We start from the raw sequence: 16794 nt of genomic DNA, 5'->3' as shown, positions 1-16794 counted from the left end.
TCAACAGACAAACACTGTGGCATTTAATTTCGAAAAGAGGAACTATGCAAAAATGAGGGAGTTAGTTAAACACAAATTAAAAAGTACAGTGACTAAAGTGAAATCCCTGCAAGCTGCATGGACGCTTTTTAAAGACACCATAATAAAGGCCCAACTTAAATGTATACCCCAAATTAAGAAACACAGTAAAAGAACTAAAAATGAGCCACTGTGGCTTGGCTTAACCATATAAAAGAAGCAGTGAGAGATAAAAAGGCATCTTTTATAAAGTGGAAGTCAAATCCTAGTGAGGTAAATAGAAAGGAGCATAAACACTGCCAAATTAAGTGTAAAAATGTAAGAAGAAGAACGGCTAGCCAAAAACTCCAAAGGTAATAACAAAATGTTTTTTAAGTACATCAGAAGCAGGAAGCCTGCTAAACAACCAGTGGGGCCTCTGGATGATCGAGATACAAAAGGAGCGCTAAAAGACGATAAAGTCATTGTGGAGAAACTAAATGGATTCTTTGCTTCAGTTTTCATGGCTGAGGATGTTAGGGAGAATCCCAAACCTGAGCCGGCTTTTGTAGGTGACAAATCTGAGGAACTGTCACAGATTGAAGTGTCACTAGAGGAGGTTTTGGAATTAATTGATGATCTCAACATTAACAAGTCACCGGGACCAGATGGCATTTATCCAAGAGTTCTGAAAGAACTCAAATGTGAAGTTGTAGAACTATTAACTGTGGTTTGTAACCTGTCCTTTAAATCGGCTTCTGTACCCAATGACTGGAAGTTAGCTAATGTAACACCAATATTTAAAAAGGGCTCTAGATGTGATCCTGGCAATTACAGACTGGTAAGTCTATCAGTACTGGGCAAATTAGTTGAAACAATAGTAAAGAATAAAATTGTCAGACACATAGAAGAACATAAATTGTTGGGCAAAAGTCAAAATGGTTTCTGTAAAGGGAAATCGTGTCTTACTAATCTATTAGAGTTCTTTGAAGGGGTCAACAAACATGTGGACAAGGGGGATTCAGTAGTGGACATAGTATACTTAGATTTCCAGAAAGCCTTTGACAAGGTCCCTCACCAAAGGCTCTGATGTAAATTAAGTTGTCATGGGATAAAAGGGAAGGTCCTTTCATGGACTGAGAACTGGTTAAAAGACAGGGAACAAAGGGTAGGAATAAATGGTAAATTCTCAGAATGGAGAGGGGTAACTAGTGGTGTTCCCCAGTCCTAGGACCAATCCTATTCAACTTATTCATAAATGATCTGGAGAAAGGGGTAAAAAGTGAGGTGGCAAAATTTGCAGATGATACTAAACTGCTCAAGATAGTTAAGACCAAAGCAGACTGTGAAGAACTTCAAAAAGATCTCACAAAACTAAGTGATTGGGAAACAAAATGGCAAATTAAATTTATTGTGGATAAATGTAAAGTAATGCACATTGGAAAAAATAATCCCAACTATACATACAATCTGATGGGGGGCTAATTTAGCTACAGCGAATCAGGAAAAAGATCTTGGAGTCATCGTGGATAGTTCTCTGAAGACGTCCACGCAGTGTGCAGAGGCGGTCAGAAAAGCAAACAGGATGTTAGGAATCATTAAAAAGGGGATAGTGAATAAGATGGAGAATATCTTATATAAATATCTTATATAATATCTTGCCCTTATATAAATCGATGGTACACCTACATCTTGAATACTGCGTACATATGTGGTCTCCTCATCTCAAAAAAGATATACTGACATTAGAAAAGGTTCAGAGAAGGGTAACTAAAATGATTATGGGTTTGGAATGGGTCCCATATAAGGAGAGATTAAAGAGGCTAGGACTTTTCAGCCTGGAAAAGAGGAGACTAAGGGGGGATATGATAGAGGTATATAAAATCATGAGTGATGTTGAGAAAGTAGATAAGGAAAAGTTATTTACTTATTCCCATAATACAAGAACAAGGGGCCACCAAATGAAATTAATGGGCAGCAGGATTAAAACAAATAAAAGGAAGTTCTTCACACAGCGCACAGTCAACTTGTGGAACTCCTTGCCTGAGGAGGTTGTGAAGGCTAGGACTATAACAGCATTTAAAAGAGAACTGGATAAATTCATGGAGGTTAAGTCCATTAATGGCTATTAGCCAGGATGGCTAAGGAATGGTGTCCCTAGCCTCTGTTTGTCAGAGGATGGAGATGAATGGCAGGAGAGAGATCACTTGATCATTACCTGTTAGGTTCACTCCCTCTGGGGCACCTGGCATTGGCCACGGTCGGTAGACAGGATACTGGGCTAGATGGATGTTTGGTCTGACCCAGTACAGCCATTCTTATGTTAAAAACAGAGGCTTTTAACTGTGGGGGGGAATAATCTTACATTACAATTGTAATCTAACTCTCCTCTTTTCTTTCTCAGACCTTGCATTTCAGTGCTATTTTTAGTTTGTATCACAGTCTTCATTGTATTCAAGTACCATTTGCAATTTGTGAAATTCATTGTTAAATTGTATTTTAAAGAAAAAGTGTGAAATATATAAAGATATATTCCATCTATGGTTTAAATAAGATATAATTAAGACTCAGAAAAGTGTAGATTTAAAAAAAATACGTAAGTAAAGTGTGGTTTTTACCTGTAATCTATAAATAACCTCTTTGGGGCTATTACAGCCTATTTGGCCATATACATTTTGGTAAATATGATAATTTAGAGTAATTTTTTTCATAACATCCATTTATTACTGTTCTGTGTAAATCTTTTTGACTGTATCATCCCATCATGCGTGTAATACAGGGCAGAAAAGAGAGCACACTACATCCTAAAATACAAGAAAATTATTGTGTTGCAATTCTGCCATCTTGTCTATTTGTTGGGGCTAGGTGGAAGGGGTGGAAAGCAATGCATATAGATTGCTTACTTCCTACTAGGCCAGAAGTGAGCATAGTCTTCCATGTAAGAGGGTAGTAAATGCCAGATCTCTTTTGCCATAGACTGCTTTCTATTTGCAGTGTAAAAAATGTGTGGAGAGTTAATAACTTTACCAGCAGTAATAAAATATGTGACAAGCTTTCTCAGCTGAACAGTCTGCTCCCGAATCCAAAGAAAAACTCCTGCATTGATAGGGAGGCATCATGGTCCAGTAGGTGGAGCAATGGGCTGTAAATCAAGAGACCTTAGTTATAGTCCTGCCTTTTTCCACCCCCCCCCCCACAAAGTGCTGTGACTCTGCTGAAGCCGCTGCCCTCACTTCGTTGTCCCCTCCCCCCAAGTATAGGCAGGCATGGGTCGCATCTCTTTTAAAGTGATTTGGCGTACTGATTACAAACATTCCATAAAAGCCAAGTGTTGTTATATCTGCATTGGGCTGTGAGCACTTCCTTTCCAGGACAGAGTATGACTCTGCCCAACCCAATCAGATCAAAATGATGTTCTCTTATAAATATTGCTGGCCATTAGATTGGACCCATAACCAACTGGTTTCCTCTGTTGGGGCAACAGAGTTCTGTGAACACGTCCAAATGTTGCCAGCATGTGTCACCATCTAATGTGTATTTTTAAAAACTGCTGCTGCACTGATTTGTTCCAAATATGTATGGTTGATAGCAGAGCTCACCACTGATTGGCATATTTGAAAGCTATCTTTTAACATTCAGTTAACATTTTGTGTATTTCAAGTTAATAAGGATCTGGATAACAATGAATTGTTAGTCTTTTAAACATTCCTCAGAACAAATTCCATAAATATGAAAATGAAATACCAGAGGAATGATGAAGATAAAATGAGAATTAGTAGCAATGAGGTCAGTGATGCTCAGGCTGAGTAACGTGTTAGAAAATTAATTTAAAAACTTGAAAACTGCAGTTATTTCAGTGCAGAGATGTTCAATACAGTGTAATAATTTCTACATCATAAGAGACATATAGTTACTGTACTGATGATAATGCTGGTCTGCAACTGCATTATGCAAATCTAAGAAGGCTTGAGGTTTGCTTCTCTTTCACATCCAAGATGACAATGACTTAAAATACGGGAAACTTAATACTCTGATATCATTAGAAATGGAAGTTTCTTCTTGAAATTGTTTCAGCATTGTTGACTGACTGTGGCAGGGAGAGATTCCTTTAAAAAGATTATGTATCTTGAATTGGAAGAAGATTTTCTAAAACAGTGCATCGTATCTATCATATCCCCCCCTTAATCTCCTCTTTTCCAAGCTGAAAAGTCCTAGCCTCTTTAATCTCTCTCAGGACAAAGGAACAGCTGCTTGTGAAATAGGAAAGGCACTTACTCTAAATCTTTATTTATGCCATAAGACAGTGGTCCCCAACCTTTTTGTGGCCAGTAGCACATTCATGTTTTCAGAAGAGCAAGGCGGGCACCAACAATTTTTCAAGGCTTATTTTGTATTTGTACATTAAATAATATTAAAAACATCATATTTAATATTACATAATATATGAATCCAGAGAGAAGCCGGCGCCCGCAGCCCCAGAGTACTCTGTCCCCAGCAGTCACGGGGCCCCGGCTTCTCTCCCTTGCTGGGCACTAGCAGGGCTGGTGCAACCATTAGGCGAACTAGGCGGCCGCCTAGGGCGCCTAGTGGTTGAGGGCGCCTAAAAGCCCGCTCAGGCGAGGAGGTGGAGTGGAGGTGAGCTGGAGCAGGGGGGGGGGGAGGGGGCACAGGGGAACCGCTCCCCGCCCCAGATCACCTCCAATCTGCCTCCTCTGCTGAGAACACAGCCCCCGCTCTAAGTCTCCTCCCCTCCCAGGCTTGTGGCACCGATTGGGGGAGAATTAGAGTGGGGGAATCAGCGCCGCAAGCCTGGGAGGGGAGGAGACTTAGAGCGGTGCCGGCGTGCTCAGCAGAGGAGGCGGAGCAGAGGTGAGCTGGGGTGGGCTCCCCAGGCGGTGTTAGCTGCTGCGGAGCGGGGCTCCCCGGGTGGGGTTAGCTGCCGCAGAGGGGGAGGCCTCCTTGGGCAGTGTTAGCTGGGGGGTGCTCCCTGGGTTGGGGTGTGGCAGGCTGGGTTAGCTGCCGTGGCGGGCAGGTTTAGCTGCCGTGGGGGGCTCCGCTGGTGGGAGGGGCAGGTGGGTGTGGTTAACTGCCATGGGGTCTTGCATCCGACGAAGTGGGTATTCGTCTTGCATCCGACGAAGTGGGTATTCACCCACGAAAGCTCATGCTCCAAAACGTCTGTTAGTCTATAAAGTGCCACAGGATTCTTTGCTGCTTTTACAGATCCAGACTAACACGGCTACCCCTCTGATACTTGAATACAAGAGCCTTCATGCAATCAGAGACTTTTGGGAATAACCAATGTTGTTATAGGTGGGGTTGGAAGTGCAGTTTAATATTAAGCTTCCAACCCCACCTATAACTTACCTACACTTCCCATTGAGAGACCCTATTTTATTTGCTTATGATTTGGCTAAACTTTAACAGTTCGGGCTGAAGCCGTTTGTGGGAATGTGGATAGGGAAGAACACATGTTGTCCATGTATTCAGAGCAGGATTTGAATAGCATGCAGTAAATAAGTCCTGAGGCCACACACTGAACAATTAGAATAAAACAAAATATTGAATAGCTGTTGATTAAGTGAACACAATCCATCCTGAACAAAGCAAGAGTTACATGGAAAACATAATATATGATTGTGTAATTAGAGACTGTATGTGCTGGATAAAGGTTGAACAGGCAATCCCAGTTCTGGGCTTTCCTAATTTTTGAGTGTTTGACTTTGCAACCTTAATAGTGTTCCTTTTTAAGATAGTGTTTTTATGTAATCATAATTAATTATGATGAGAATTTGGAAGGGATATTAAACCTCATACTTCAGGGTTTAAACTGTCGAACTATTAGAGATTAGGCTGATACCGTCATGATTATCCCACATCTGCATTCTTTCTCCTTCCTCTGAGCATAAGAATGGCCATACTGGGTTAGACCAAAGGTCCATCTAGCCTAGTATCCTGTCTTCTGACAGTGGCCAGTGCCCGATGCCCCAGGGGGAATGAACTGAATAGGTAATCATCAAGTGATCCATCTCCTGTCGCCCATTCACAGGTTCTTGCAAACAGAGGCTAGGGACACCATCCATGCCCATCCTGGCTAATAGCCATTCATGGACCTATCCTCCATGAATTTATCTAGTTCTTTTTTGAACCCTGTTATAGTCTTGGCCTTCACAACATCCTCTGGCAAGGAGTTCCACAGGTTGACTGTGCGTTGTGTCAAAAAATACTCCCTTTTGTTTGTTTTAAACCTGCTGCCTATTAAAGCATCTGGAAATAGCCACTATCATGATACAAGATTAGTTGGACCTCGTGTCTGATGTACAGTGACATTTCCTATATGCCTGTAGACTCAGGCTACAACCTCCACCACCTCTGACACTCCCTATATGTAGATGGGGGAGGCTGGAAAGGGGTACTGTATAACTAGCAGTCCCAGCTCTACACCAGCTGAGGACTTACCCTGGCCCCATGGGTCCCAGGCTGGCTGTTTACACTACCTTTCTCACTGCTTTGCTTCATCAGATGGGTGCAAAGGGACTAGAGTTTAGCAAAGTGTTCAATCCTACTAAAACTTCTTGGGTTTTGCCTAATTTTGGATTAAAACCTGGAATTTTCAGCTCTTTTCCCAGAATACAAGGGGCTGGTTCCCCCACTTCCAACCCTCAAAAAATACTTAACTCAGGTTTGCTCAAAAGTTTCAGAGATCTTTTAGTGATCCCGGGTTCCATTTCATTTTTGTATCCAAACCTGTCAAGTTTTTAGCTTTGTTATGAAAACTTCACACAGCTACAATTTAAGGGTTTTACTTCCCCTCCCTGGTTCCTCTCTTCCTTCCTGTAAGCAAATATCATTTCTAAATGCTGTTTTGACAGAATCCTCCATTGTCAGTATCATGTATGTCCACTGACTTGGACAAAACAAGTTGAGTCAGAAGTGAAGTTATACGTGGCAAATTAGCAGGATGGATGCTGTTCAGTGTTTTTGTTTGTGAAGTCACTGTGCTAGTTTTCTCCCTTATGCTTTTTCTGAAGACTGCTTACTTTAAAATAGTCTTAAAATCAAATATTCTTCCCTCGTGCAGCATAAAGAGAACACAAAGCATGACGCTAACTAGCTGTAGGTACAGTTATGTGAAATTTTGATTCCTTGCCTGGCATAAAAATGGCCATAACATGGTTATTTTACATCACATTGGGCTTTCCCTTTGCCCGATCCGAGTATCTGTAAGGAGAACTAAGCAAAGTTGTGAAGACATCCTTTCTATTCCATTGAATTCCTTCTCAGAGGCATAGCTTTTGTGAGGAAGGTCCTTTCAAGACATGGTTTGGAACCTACTGGTATTGCTTGGCTGGCTGGCAAGGATAATTATCTGCAAAATAAAAAATGACCCTCTGTCCCAAGGCTGAACGGGTCAATACTCATTTAGAACCATATTCTGGATCTTGCTGTGGAGTGCAAGGAGCTGGGAAGAAAGAGGGTACCTGGAAGGCAAGAGTCAGCTACTTGTGTTCTCTCACCCAGAGGTTTCACAACATTTTTTTGCTGAGCCCTCTGTCAGAGATTCATGTCCCATGCATGCCCCCCTCTTTATAAGGGGGAACTCCTTATAAAGCCTTTTGCTCCCTGCAGCAGTTAGGCAGTTTCAGCTGCCGGGACCCAACTACTTGTCTATCTCGCTCCCCACCTGTGCAGGGGAAGCTAATGGGGCTGTGCTGAAGGGCTGGGGTCAGGAGGGGGCTCTCTCTTCCAGGGGATGAGTACTCCTGGGGTGCAGCTTTCAGCTCCCCACTCAGTGTCCCCACCGGCCTCCCCAGCAGAGGAAGGTAACTGCAGCAGTGGGGGAGTAAGATGGGCAGGGAGCCTGGTCCAAGCAGCTAATACTACTGCATAAAGCCTTGCCAAACAGAGCCCCTTCCTGACCCTGGCTCTTCAGTGTGACCCTATCAGGTCCTCCTGCCCCCTGATAATCTCGTTGTGCTCCACCAGGGTTGCATGCCCCCCAGTTTGCTCTAAGCAAAGAGAAGAAAAGGGCAAAGGTGTTAACCCCACTGGAGGTTCTACATGCTCCGAAGAAGCTGGAGCAAATCTGTAACCTCCATTTCCTACACTAGCTGATATTGAACCTGCTTCGATGATGTTGCTATTGCTGGTTTCATGTAGAGTCCTGAAGCACCCTAGGAGGCATTGTTTGCAGGCAGAATATTTCCAGACACTGCTACTGGTGTGGTGGCCCCCTGAACCCTTTTCTCTCCTCCAGTGGAGCAGTGGCTTTAATGGCTGTAGTATAATCTTTAATATACACTTCTCAAGTTGCACCAGAAAGGAAGCCTTTTTTGCTACTTGGGAAAGGCTGAGAAATGTAAAGAGAACATAATTATCAGCTACAACTAGTTGAGACATCGGCACTGACATGGCTTAGCTGTAAGGAAGCCTCCAGCAGGCTTTTTGTTTTCTTCCTATTTTGCTCTCTGCACACCAGCATGTTCTTCAGTACAGAAACATTAGATACATTTAAGTATGTTTTTCCTTGAGTGATGGAAATGTGTGGATTGAAATATATTGTCTGTTTCCACAGTGCACTCTGCATTTCTCTCGTGTCAGCGTTTGTGCATGCCTTGAGTGCTGAATTTAAAATAAAATGAGCTAGTCATTTGGAGCTATTGTTTTCTGGATGTAATTGTGGTACTAGAGGGATGGCTTGAAGGTTCTTCCAGAGATATGCTTCTCTTGTTTAAGAATTTCAATAAATCAGAATGCACAAGATTCTGCAGTGAACACCAATGAACAGAGCTGTGATTGTGAGAGATTATTTTCCTTTAGGCCAATATATATTATGTTAAATGAGGCTACAAATGATTGGAGAACCTGCTGTGCTGGGGGAGATTTCAGTTTTTCAGAAATCCTAGATAGGCTGCAGAATTGACATATCTTTATAAAACATTGTGTTAAATCTCCTTTGATTTAAACACTATGACTGATTAACACCTGTTTTAGGGTGTGATTCCTTTCTTGTTAGAGGGGGTGCAGCTAGCAATTAAGATTGCCTGACGCTCTCCATTACAAGACCCTGTTTGCAGTTGCTGCTTAGTTTGCCAAAGAATTTGGGCTGAAATTTTCCATGCTGGGTGTCTGCCTCAGTCTGGTGGGTTTTTTTTTCTTTTATTTCAGTGAAAATGGTTCAGCTGTTTCTCAGAATGAGGTTAGGGGGAAAATATGTAGTTTTGCCCCTGTTGAAAAAGTTCCTACAACTAGTTCACTGTAAGGATGTTCCTTCTGCCATCTCTGCGAAAATCAGCCCAAATGTATCCAAATTATTAGCCCTTGAAAATGTTTTCACATACTCAGTAGAGACTTAAAGTCTGACTGATAAATTTTCCAAAGATTTGTCTATACTGAGCATGCTCCATTCTGAAGCTGCAAGGGCTGAGCAGAACTTCACCTGCATTTGCTCCACCTGGCTAGTGGGAGCTGGGGCTGCGGTGTCAGGTGCAGGAACTGAGAGCTGGGAGACTCTCTGTCTTTCACTGTCATTGTCTCCCTGATGGCTCTCAGGTAGCAAGGAGAAAACATCCAGCCTTGAATGCAGAGTGATGAGGGGATGGCAATGGGGGAGATAGGGACAAAGAGACGGGACTGGATAGGAGAGTGGGACAAGAAGCCAAGGAGGGTGGTGTTGGGGGGCCTAGGATGAAATAGTGGTGATGGGATACTGGAACCTGGAGAGAAATAGGGAGGGTGGAGAAACTGGGACAAGGACAGCCTGGAAGACATGGGGCAAGAAAGGGTCAGACTAGGTGGAAGAGGGTGGGTTTTCCTCAGAACCTGGAATAGAACTCAGGAATCCTAAGTTCCAAATTAAAGTTGCAAAGTCAAGCCCCCTAAATGTAGGCAATGTCAGAATTAAGATTTCCTACATAATTTTAATTTGATCCACTTGTGTGTGTACAGCATGATATAATCTTTAATTACATGATCACATTCTATTTTTTCCACTGGACCTCTGCATCCATTCAGTGCACTGGATGGATGGTGCTAAGGGGGTGAATCAAGCTGGATAGTTAAGGCTGTTGTCTGTAGGATCTGTGTTTCATTTGTTGAGAAGTTGAAAGGTGTGTAGTGGATGAGGCAGGGTACTGCAAGAAGATAAAAGAAGGCTTCATGGTTAAGGCAGTTGAATGCTTCCCTGGAGAACTGGTTTCTATCTCTGCCACACAGTTCCTATGTGATACTGGGCAAGTCAATTAAATGAAATTTTTCACAAGTGGCCAGTAAACATATGTTGCTAAATTTCTGGGTACCCAACCTGAGATACATTTGATCTGATCTGCAGAAGTTCTGAGTGCTGAAATAAAATGCTATAAAATACTAAGTGTTCTGAAAAATCAGGCCATATTCATGTGTTTGTACATTGCTTTCCTCAGTGGGGTTCTGGTCCATGACTAGGGCTCCTAGTAGTGGCAGATTAGCCAATGGGCCCACAGGGCCTGTGCTCAGGAGCCCTGGCCAATCAGGAGTCTCAGAAATATGGGTGTCCCACCCCCAGCAGACTAGTGCCAGGGTGGGGCAAGTCCATGCTGCACTCCCTGAAAGCAGTGCCAGGTGGGGGGAGCGGGAGAAGCCCTGACCCCGGTCCCCTGCAGAAGCTTGGGGCAGCAGGGGAAGCCCCAGAGCCTGGACCCCCAGACCGCAGCTGCAGCCCCGGGATTGGAGGAGCTCTGGCTCCATGCTGCAGCCTCAGGGCAGGGGGAGCTCTCACTCCCCGCTGCAGTCCCAGGGCCCTGGCAGGGGGGACAAAGCTTCTCCGGTCTTGGGCCGCAGTGCTGTTGGGGGGAGAAAGGAGCAAATGGGGGCTGTGGAGGAAAGGGGCAGAATGGTGTGCAGTTGTGGGCAGGCTGCAGGCGGAAGAGGCGGAATGGGGGCAAGACTGAAGGTGGAAGGTATGGGGAGGGGGTCCCCCACTTGCTCTGGCCCAGGGCCCCACAAAACAGTAATCCACCTCTGACTCCTAGGCACTACAGTAATACAGATTAATAATAGCCTCTGTGCTTCAGTTCCCCATCTGTAAAATGGAAATAATTATTCCATTTTCCCTCGCAAGGGTGTTGGAAAGATAAATTCATTATTGTTGGTGAAGCATTCAGGTGATTCAGTGATGAGCAGTATAGAAAAGCCCTTAAAGAAATTAATAATTCTGTATTCAGAGTAGGATTTGAATAGTGTGCGGTATGCCAGACATGGGGCCACCCACTGAACAATGAAGAGAAAACAAAATATAAAGTACCTGCTCGTTCAGTGAGCACAAGCCATTCTATGCACTGAATGAGGCAGGTGTCCTGTGGAAAAAGATAGCGTAACTAGGAGATATAATTCTATTCACATTAATGGTATTACCTGATCCATCTCAATGAGCTGGGAGGTCAGTGGGCAGATTTGCAATGCTTGTATAATGCCATAGCAGTAAGATATGCACTGAGAGAGACCAGGCAAGAGACAGAAAGCTGGGATGACATACTGCCATTATGCTGTTGGTAGTTGACACTCTATTATTTTAGTCATTACCTGTTGTAGACTGTCTCCCAGCCATCTGAGTGTATGTCAGATATAATAAAAAAAAAAGAATGAAGTACTGTGTTAAAGTCACTGGTGTCAAGGATCTGCCATTCCTCATGTCTGATCTAGGTTACTTAGTTTAGGATTTTCTAAAGCACCCATTACTTTGGTATCTAAGCACTGTTACAATCAAAGAATTTAAATACATTTTTGATACTATATGTGAAAAGTTGTTAATCTGGTAAAATAAATAATAATTAAAAATCTAAGTTCTTATTTACCGGACAGTTCTCAGTAGCTTCTCTGTAGTCTTTACAGTATATCAGAAGTCCCCAAATACATATTAATGGAACTGATTCTGACAGTGTAGAGTGCAGGCTTTGCATCTTTTAATAGTAGAATGTCTGAGACAGCAAAATATATCTTCACACTACTTAGAAAAACAGATAAGAAGACAGACTTCAAAGATAGCCACATGATGGTTGCTGATTGGGCACATAAAGAACTGAAACTGAGAAGGCACTCACTCCAAGATAGCAGAGAATACATTGGCAAAACAGACTACACATTTTTAAAAAAGGGAAAAGTGTGTAGGGACAAAGTTAAAAAGGCCAAGGCACAAAATGACATTAAATTAGCTAGAGACATAAAGGATAACAAGAAAATATTCTACTAATACATAAGAAACAAAAGGAAGATCAAGGACCGCATAGGCCTGTTACTCAATGGGGGGAGATGGGGAACAATGACAGAAAATGTGGAAATGGCAGAAGTGCTAAAAGACTTTTTTGGTTTTGGATCTCATCAAAAAGGTTGGCTAGAAACTGTTTTTTGTTCCAAAGCACCAAGAACCTTTATGTTCTGCATAATCACTTATATGACTTCCTTTCTAATGCAAATAGAGACTTGTTATGGGTTTTAGTCTAGTGCTGCCTCCACTACTCCCTGGAAACAGTGACTAGGTATGCTCTTATTCACTCAATTGTTTCAGAGGGTATTTTCCTCCCTTTTCTGCCTACTTCCCCATCATATATATATTTTCTCCTCTGTAATGGCTTGATATAACCCGTACCTTACTTGGATCAGCGAGAACCTGTATCTGCATCATACTTCTGTAGAGTAATCTTGGTGATTGGTGCAGCAGATACAGATTGGATTGGCATGGTGAATGCAGTTCAGACATGCAGTTAATTCATGAAATGGAAACCCTGAAGCATATCTCTTCCCTCAAGTGCATTGAGAAGCACGGAGGATGAATAAACCAGGGCCAAATTTAGAAAATCCATAATCTGCTCCCAGATTGAAATGAATAGCCAACCACTGAGTCTAAACACTCAGAAGAGATGTTAGTAGTGGTGAAAGAGGCAATGAATTGGCACCAGAGTTTCTGCCTCCCTCTTAGGAGGAAGCCATAGACAATCTCTATTCTAGTATAGCCAACCTGTAAATTATAACAAGTGCAAGTTCCATTGATGTTCTATGCTGAGTAGGGCTAAACCACCTTTCATTTTCAGGTGTCAGAAAGTCATCAAATGGATTCATGGTACAGGATACTGCTAAATAAAATTACAAGAGACTTTTGAATATCTTGAAAAATCATTTTGAGAGTATCAAAGGGGAAGATATAAAATATATATAAAAAACGGGCAGATTTCCATTTTGATAAAACTAATCCTTCCCACCTGGGATGTTTTCTCCTTGCTTTTAGTTAAGATGGGCTAACTTTATGGCAGACTTTGCCATTTCTGTGGTGTTTAGATAGATTATACTTTTCTCTCTAATGTGGACTATGCCTGGGGCACTCACACCTCTATCACCTCTAGCCTAGATTATTGTAATTCTCCCCTCATTGGACTTCTCTTGTAACTGCCATTTATAGGGTGTGGTATTTCATTTGTGGTAATTGCTAATGCCCATCCTTCAGGATCTGCAGATAGATTTACTTCAGAGTCTTGCTTCACCCTACATAAAAATGATAATGTTATAGGACAGGAGCAGATGCTTGTAGGTTGTGAACTAAGGACCTAGATACATATTGATTGGCTTCATATATAGAGATCAAATTAAATGAATCTGATTTGGATTATATAACAATTTTGGATGGGTCAGAGGATTTATTTTTCTTTTGTAGCTACTGTACATGCGTCCCTGTGATATAATGTACTGAATCTGTAAACCTGGCCTGTGAAAGACAATGGAGACTATTACTGTGTGTTAATACTGAATGAATGTTTCCATGTGATTTAATTAAAATCTGATAGGAATTTTTAAAATCTATAATAAATATCTAATTTCTCTCCTTTGTATAGCATCTGTCTTATGGCAACGGTAGCTTACATGTTGATGCAGCCTTCCAGCAAACACTCTGGAGTGTAGCCCCAATCAGCTCAGGAAGTGAAGTAGCGCAAGGTAAGATTGACTTGACTTTAGTTATTAGAATCCTCCGGGCTGTGAATTAAATACATCTCCCTAAAAATCTGCCAGTGATTCGTGTACTGTAGCAATGGGGTTTCTCTTGCATGAACATTTGATCTCACAAATGGATGTAAAAAATATGTTCCAAAAACAAAGGATAAAAATTGTGCCAAAGGGTATAGTAATGATTTTCTACACACTTATTTCCAAGGAATGGAAAAAAAAGAAGTAAATATTTTTATCCTAAAGTCACATTAATGTTGAAAATAAATGATAGAATATTTTACAGTCCAAATTTAAAATTACTCTCCCATATCAATCTTAAGGTTGCAATACATATAGGGAGAACTGGTAGTGACACCTGTATTTAGGTTACCAAACAATTTCTATATATGTGTGTAGCCCACACTAACAGTGGGTGAAGAAGAAGTGGGTATTCACCCACGAAAGCTCATGCTGCAAAACATCTGTTAGTCTATAAGGTGCCACAGGATTCTTTGCTGTTCCCACACTAACAGTGAGGCTATTTGTTCACCTCTAATTGTTAGACCACATTTAGAGGATTATGAGTTTGCTACTGCTTCTAGCTAAGGGCCTTGTTCTTTAACTCATCCAGTAGATGTTCATGCTTATAAATCCAAAGGGCCTGGGTTCATTCCCTGCATCTGTCTTGAAAGATGAGCCTAGGACTTGCTGGGCTAGGAGAATGGGACTGCTTGTGTGAGGAGAATGGGACAGGGATGGACCATGGATGAGGAAGAGCCAGGACGGGACGGGCTGTAGAATGGGTCTGTTATATTTAGGGTCTAGAATAAAAATTCTTTCAACTGTTGAATTTGGGCAAAGGATTCCTGAATTTCAACACTGTGACACATTAGTACATCTGTGGGTGGAGGCGGAGGAGAAAGAGGGATCCTTCTTACAAAATAATTTTTTTATGGTAGAAAACTCAATAATTTGTAATTCTTTAGAAAGTAAATTTTGTGATTTACTTTTCTAAATACTGTACTGACAGGCATTTTAGCAAACTCACAAACATCCTTACTTTCCCAATCTACTGCAGGATGCATATTGATTTTAAAAAAAATAAAATAACACTCACCAGTTTAAATTTTTGTAACTGACAGATTTTTCTGGCAGGTATTGCTGTTGGTTTTGTTCTGATTTGATTTAATACTGTCATTAACACCAATTCTCTTCATTTTCCTTGTTCTGTGAGGGGAACAGAGCCATTTTACACATTCAGAGCTTGAATAAAATGGTGTCTGCTACAGTGAATTGTTAGGCAATTATCAGTGCATGACTGAAAAGTGGTAGCAGATGAGGTGTTCATACTCACAGAAGATCATATGAAAATGATGCCAGTTTTACATTTTTGTATCAGAGCATTTGATTGAAACTCAAGTCAATACAATTTTTCCTTTTTGCCTCTTTTATAGATACAAGGCTTTTAACTAACTGACTTAATTTTTGGGAACAGCATTTTCCCTTGCATAGGTGATCATCTGGATAATGTCAGGAACAATTAGTGTAAGTGAAGACTTCATTACAGCAAAGCCTGCAATCACTACTGTAATTAGGTCTGTCCTTTGTGAAGGAAGAATGATCTTGAAGTTAAAGCACTGATTTTGTGTATGACCTTGGACAAATCACCTTGGTCTCTGTGCCTTATTTTATCTCTAATTAAAATATGGATAATTGTTATCCCAAGAGTGCAGGATGACATTAATTTAATTAATGTCTATAAAATACTTTGACATCGTTGAACGCAAACCACAAAGTTATTGGTTCTAGGTGTACGTAATTCCAGAGAACACCTGTTCTGGGTCAACATTTTCTATTCTCTTAAAAAAAAAAATACTGTTATAACTTTAGCCCTTTGTTTTATATTAGTTTGTAGAAACAAAAAAGACATTTGTGTCAGATTTTTGAAACATTTCAGTAAGTTAACAATAGCTTTTATTTAAGTAAAAATGTACAGATCATAAGGCCGTGATGTGAAATCGGCATTTGTAGCCAAAACTTAAATTAAATTGTTACTATGTAAAACCTGGTTGCGTTATTTTTCACAAACCTGTGTTAAGGAATCAGCAAACATAAGTTGATTAGTGGAAGTGGGTCTTTAACTACAAGTCAAACAAGACTGTACAGTAAGTTGCACGGGGGCAGTTTAAAAAGAGTTGCTTTGGGCAGTGTTTTGCCTTTTGAAGATGGGCACAAGTCTGAATACACACATCTGTATTAACCCCAATATGGATCCATATTACAAAGTTAAAATGTATCTGGTAATGACTCTAAAGGAATCATAATAAGCTATCATATCAAAATCCTTTACATACAAATCAAAAATTCATTGTTGAAAACTCCCCAAGTAAATTTGTGATATTTCAAAATAAGAGAAGAAAGCCAAATGCTAACCCAATATTGAAGCTTAAACGAAGGCACTGAATTTGTTCAAGAGCATATAGGGTTGAAAGGATTTTTTCTTAGCATACATTTTGATTTCAAATATGCATACATGTGCTACTTTTAACATTTATATTTGAAATTCTGTACACTGTAATTACTTCGCAATATAGCTAAATTATCCAGCCTTTCTTGTTATAAGATTACATAACTATTTCCCTTCTAGCATCCCATTTTCACATGTTCATAACTTTTTTGAATGAAGACTTTTCAGGCTGAATTCTGTACCCAAAGATAAATGTCTTTTCAAATAGTTGAACAAAAGTAGAATAACTGTTTTTGAGTATGAGACATTCTCCTTCCCCACCCCATTCATTTAAAAAATAAAACAAAAATCTTTTTTTTTTCCTGTTAAGGAAAATGCTC

At 41.0% G+C, this 16794-nt stretch overlaps 1 protein-coding gene across 1 annotated transcript in view; it reads left to right on the top strand.

The window, feature by feature from the left end:
• Positions 1-16794, top strand: part of RYR2 (ryanodine receptor 2) — a 697632-nt gene that overhangs the window by 250941 nt on the left and 429897 nt on the right. The window contains exon 9 of the mRNA XM_039529228.1: positions 13857-13956. Coding sequence (XP_039385162.1) covers positions 13857-13956 — 100 coding nt within the window. The remainder of the gene's footprint in view (positions 1-13856; positions 13957-16794) is intronic.

The sequence above is a fragment of the Mauremys reevesii genome, linkage group 3, assembly GCF_016161935.1.
Source record: "Mauremys reevesii isolate NIE-2019 linkage group 3, ASM1616193v1, whole genome shotgun sequence".
Lineage (NCBI taxonomy): Eukaryota > Metazoa > Chordata > Testudines > Geoemydidae > Mauremys > Mauremys reevesii.
The sequence above is the reverse complement of the archived record's forward strand: the minus strand, read 5'-3'. Positions and strand labels throughout refer to the sequence as shown.